The 5,842-nt window shown below is 35.1% G+C and overlaps 1 protein-coding gene across 1 annotated transcript in view; it reads left to right on the forward strand.

Annotated features, from left to right (window-relative positions):
- POLB (DNA polymerase beta) overlaps positions 1–5,842 on the forward strand; it is a 51,308-nt gene that overhangs the window by 17,659 nt on the left and 27,807 nt on the right. Inside the window, exons 7-9 of the mRNA XM_007935028.2 lie at positions 1,348–1,399; positions 3,281–3,335; positions 3,426–3,498. Of these exons, the coding sequence (XP_007933219.1) occupies positions 1,348–1,399; positions 3,281–3,335; positions 3,426–3,498 (180 nt within the window). The remainder of the gene's footprint in view (positions 1–1,347; positions 1,400–3,280; positions 3,336–3,425; positions 3,499–5,842) is intronic.

Below are 5,842 nucleotides of genomic sequence, written 5' to 3' on the forward strand. Positions count from 1 at the left end.
GGTCTGGGGTGTCCTTGGGGTTGCTGGAAAGCAGAATGTGTTCTTAAGCCCCAGGAATCTGCTAGAGCGTTGTCTCTTTAAATATCCAAAATAGTCAAGCTGCTTTTAAAGCTTCAAAATGGCGGTGCCCTCTGGACCGGCAAAGTCCACAGCTCAGCCCGCCTTTCTCTTCACCTTCTCTGTTTATTCCCCAGCCACTAGAGCAGTCCTCCGTGCAGTCACTGGCTAGCAGGCTGATTTTTTGGTTAATTCTTAGGTCCTGCCACCACTCGGGAATCTCCAAGCTGTCTGTGCTCTCAGGATTGCTGCCAAACAGACTGCAGCTCCATCTGTCTCCTTTTTTGGTATTTTCACGCAAATTCTTCTGCTAGTTGGGGTTTAATCCACTTCTATATCCTTCTCATCAAGGCTCAGGAGTACAGGATTATCTTCTGTGTCTGTGTTAATTGGTTTCCCTTTTCTTTGTCGAAGAGGGTCTGTAAAGTCTTTCTGCCTAGTCTGCCATCTTGCCGTTGTATATCTAAAGGTAATTATTAGGATTTGCTTTTGAAGCATACTTATTTTTTTTCTTTAACCAGACTCACTTTACTTGTGGCTCATGCCCTGTAAAGGAACACCTAAATAAAATGAAGTCATTTTTAGACTTAAGATATGTTATGATGTGACTGTTTTTCACACTAACAGGTGTTAGCATAGTAACTGCACAAATAGATACTTATTAATAGTAATTGAATGAAATAGGAGCCCTAGTGGTGCAATGGTTAAAGCACTCAGCTGCTAACCAGAAGGTCAGTGGTTTGAATCCACCAGTTGCTCTGCAGGAAAAAGATGTGGCAGTCTTCTTCCATAAAAATTTACAGCCTTCACAATTGTGTAGGGCAGTTCTACTCTGTCGTTTTGGCTCATTATGAGTCAGGATTGACTTGATGGCAGTGGGTTTGGTTTGTAGTGGGTAATTGAATAAAATGGTGAGTGAACAAATGAATAATATGAATGAATTTTATTAATCATAACAGTAAATAAAGCAATACAGGTTCTCAAAAGGTTGCTTTCTGCCATAGATAGTGAAATTTCGTATGACCTTGGTATGTTTTACCTGTTGTTTCATGTAGCTATGATGTAAAATTTGGTTCAGTTAATAAAAATGATCATGAAATCAACTGTTAGGTTTTACTGTTGATTTAGAGTTCTTTACATGGTTCTTAATGTCTTCAAACATTTTTCTCGTCTTTTCTAAAGTCATTTCAATACACTTTTTTCCAGGCAGTTCTTTATAAAAAAGATCACTGAATTTAGCTTTTTTATTTTATTTTTTTAACACCTTAATTCTATTTATCTTTTATATAGATCTCAGAAAAAATGAAGATAAATTGAACCATCATCAGCGAATTGGGCTAAAGTAAGATAGTAAATTTTATTTTGACACTTGAGATATGAAAGTAAATTTTTTTTCTAACCATCCTTTCATGCACCATAGTAACTCTTCAAGATTAGCTATTTATACCATTTTTCTATTCAGAAATGCAAGATTTGTTGTGAGCTCCTATAGCGTGTATGCCTGTATTCACATACTTTGTTGTCACTTTCTAATTTGTTTGATTGTTTTAAGAACTTCTCTCATTATCTTAACTTTAGTAGGAAGCTTACTGTTAAGATCCATAGGGCTGAGTGCATCAGCCAGTCAGTCACTGGATATGTATTTAGTGCTTACCTTGTGTAAAGCACTGCATGGGGCTTTAAGGATATAAAGAGGTTCAGTGTAACTTTTAGGCAGTTAATAGTCCACCTAAGAAGACAGGACATGAACGAGAAAAACTAAATTTAAAAAGAAACAACCTGAACACCTATATAACATGCAGGAATAACTGGTAGGTGTGCTTCACTATTAGCATTAGGAATTATTTTGTATACCAGATATAATCTGGGAACCCCTCTTTCTGATATTTATGATACGTAATGTGTAAACACTATATGTAGCTCCTCTAGTTTTATATACAAGCATATTTTGTTTTACTGAATTTCATTTTACTACACTTCACAGATGTTTCATTTTTTATAAATTGAAGATTTGGCAACCCTGCAAGTCTGTTAGTGCCATTTTTCCAACAGCATGTGCTTATGTCATGTCTCTTTGTCACATTTTGGCAATTCTCACAATATTTCAAACGTTTTCATAATGCTCTTGCATACTTAATAGACTACAGTATAGGGTAAACATAACTTTTATATGCATGGGAAGCAAAAAAATTTGTGTGACATGTTTTATTGCATGGGTCTTGAACCAAACTTGCAATATCATCAAGTGGTCAGTGGTCAGTGTTGGTGAGCCAGTCTTAATAACCTTCAGAACTTTCCTGTTTATGCCTTATCATAATATTTCTAAACTTAAACTACCCTTCCAGAATTCTGAGCCAATAAAAGACCAGAATGATGTGGTTCTTATTTTTTGATATTCACATAGTAAGTAGAGAGATTCTGAAGAACCCGGTTGTTGTGGGAATTGGTTTTGAACTGGTACTTCTGAAACATTATTTGCAGTCATAATTTTTAGACATTTTTTATACTATTTTTTAATGACAGCTTTATTGAGATTTAATTCACATACCATGCATTTCACCCATTTAAAGTATACAATTTAATGGTTTTTAGTCTATTCACAGAGTTGTGCAATCATCACCACAGTCATCATCCCAGAAAGAAACCTTGTTACCCATTAACAGTCACTTGTCAATCCCCCCAACACCACCTACCCCTAGCACTCTAATCTACTTTCAGTCTCTGTAGATTTGCCTATTTGGACATTGCATATAAATGCAATCATGTAATATGTGATCTTTTGTGACTGCTTTCTTTCACTTAGTATAATAGTTTCAAGGCTCATCTATGTTATAGGATAATATGTTACTATACAATAATTTTGCAAGATTTAAGAGCAGCAAAGTTACCCCTTAAATTGTCAGTAGGGAGCAATATAATTTGGAAACATGCACTAACATAAATATACTTATTTATATTTCCTTTCTTAGAACATGAATGTGAAGTGTGTTCACAAATAAGTACAAACTTTACAGATGTTACAAAGGATGACACTGAAGAACTTTGATCCAAGTTAAGGAATAAACGCCCTTTTCAAATTTTATAGTTGTCTTCTTTATGAATTCTAGTGTTCATTTTTGAATGATTTGCTGGGATAATGACATTTGTTTATGGCAGGTGATCTAATAAATAAGGATATTTAAATTTTACCAAAATCTTATATCTACTTATTCTATTTTTATAGGTATTTTGAGGACTTTGAGAAAAGAATCCCTCGTGAAGAAATGTTACAAATGCAAGTAAGAGTGCGCTGAATTGTTTTCCTTGATTAGAATTGCCAATGGAGAAAAACTAATTTCAAATGCTGACTTACATTTTTCTTCTGCTAGGATATTGTATTGAATGAAGTTAAAAAAGTGGATTCTGAATACATTGCTACAGTCTGTGGCAGTTTTAGAAGAGGTAAAGTATGAGTGTTATGTTCTTTGTGCTTTGAGGTTAAAATTGCCTAACGTACAGTAGTACCCTCTTATCCATGGTTTGGTTCTTGAGGTTTCAATTAGCCAGTTAACTGCAATCTGAAAATAGTAGCCTAATGCTACATTATAATGCCCATGTCATTCACCTCACTTTGTGTCACATAACTTTTATTACAGTATATTGTTATAATTGTTCTGTTTTATTATTAGTTATTGTTAATATCCTACTGTGCCTAATTTATGAATTATGCTTTATCATAGGTAGTATGTATGGGAAAAAAAATAGTAATACAGGATTTGATACTATGCATGGTTTTAGGCATCACCACAGTCATCACCCTAGAAAGAATGTGGAATATGTCCCTCACAGACTAGTGGGGATGACTATATACAAAAAAAACATGCATCAGAAGTGTAATTGTGTTATTACTTCATATATTCACTAGCCTGGTAGTATTTACTAAGATTATCTGTTTGTAATGGTAATATGCCATTAAAAAACAGGGGAAATTCATCCTAATTTTATTATAAGATGATATTTTAATGACTAGTTGTAATAAATTTATAAAATAATTTTAGATATATCAAAATGCTAATACTGCTTGTCTTTGGCTAGCTGCTAGTAAAGCTATGAGTAATTTTATTTTTTACTTTTTTCTATTCTCCAAGTTTTCTATAATGGATCTAAAAATGATGCCTCAGAAGCACCAATTCAAAACCAGTTCTCACAGCAACCATGTTCTTTAGAAGATCTCTATTTACTGTGTGAATGCGAGGAAACTGAGAACCACACCATCCCGGTCTCTTACTAGCTCAGAATTTTAGAAGGGTAGCATAAGTTTAAAAATACTAATTTTTAAATTTGGAATAGAAAAATTTTCTTAAAAATTTTTTTAGAATAGATACTTGTGCCTCTCTGGGCCACCTATGAACTTGTGCCAAGGAAGTAGATGATAGGCTGTCAGAAATTCTCTGGGCAGCTGCTGGAAGATTCTAAAGTTAGGGAGAGGAAAGAACTAAAGCCGTACTTCCTGATATGTATGTAGGACATTGGGCTGAGGTCAAAACACCTGAGATCTGATGCCAAATATACTACTAACATCTGATTTTAGGTAAGCCTGTCTTTCTAGAGCCTAAAAAACCAAACCAAATCCATTGCCACTGTGTCGATTCTGACTCATAGCAACCCTATAGGACAGAGTAGAACTGTTCCATAGGGTTTCCAAGGCTGTAAATCTTTACAGAAGCAGACTGCCTCATCTTTTTCTTATGGAGTGGCTTTTGTGTTCAAACCACCAACCATTCAGTTAGTAGCTGCATGCTTTAATCAGTAAGCCACCAGAGATCTTTTCTAGATCCTAGTTTCCATATTTTCAAAACAAGGGATTGGAGTTAATGAGTTGTTTAAGTCTGTCTGTGAATCAGAAAATTTTTTTTAAATATACTAAGAAAATGAAGGCAAGCCACAACTGGGACAAAATATTTGCAAAACATGTCTGCTAAAGCACTTGTGTACAAAAAGTACCAAGAACTCTTAGCCTCAGCAATAAGAAAACAAGCCACCTAACTTTAAAGTGAGTAAGAGATCTGTACAGACATCTGACCTCATAGGACAAATAAGCCTAGGAAAAGATACTCAACATCGTATGTTATTAGGGAATTGCAGATTAAAAGTACAAGGAGATATTTGAAAGACGAAAATCCAAAACACTGACAACACCAAATGCTAATAAGGATGTAGAGCAGCAGGAACTCTTACTCATTTCTGGTGAGAATGCAAAATGATTGAGCCACTTTGGAAGATTGTTTGGCAGTTTCTTACAAAACTAAGCATAGTCTTACCATATGATCCAGCAATTATACTCCTTGGTATTTACCAAATTAATTGAAAATTTTCACATGAAAACTTGCACACAAATGTTTATTGCAGCTTTATTCATAATTGGAAAATATTGAAAGAATCAGAGTGTCCTTTGTTAGGGGAATGGATAAGCTGTGGTACCTCTACATGATGGAATTCAGCAATAAAAAATGAACTATCAAACCACAAAAAGACATGGAGCAACCTTAGATGCATATTGCTAAGGGAAGGAAGCCAGCATACTATATGATTCCTACAATATGGTATTTTGGAACCCAGGTTACTACATATTATATGATTCCAACAGTATGACATTCTGGAATAGGTAAAATTTATATGTTGTTGTTGTTGTTGTTATGTGCCGTCAAGTCAGCCCTGACTCATAGCGACCCCTCCTTGGGTTTCCGAGGCAGTATCACTACGGAAGTAGGGTTGCCCAACCTTCCTTCCGAGGAGTGGCTGGTGG

This window comes from Orycteropus afer, unplaced genomic scaffold (assembly GCF_000298275.1).
Source record: "Orycteropus afer afer isolate SDZICR_OR568_19922 unplaced genomic scaffold, OryAfe1.0 scaffold00024, whole genome shotgun sequence".
Taxonomy (NCBI): domain Eukaryota; kingdom Metazoa; phylum Chordata; class Mammalia; order Tubulidentata; family Orycteropodidae; genus Orycteropus; species Orycteropus afer.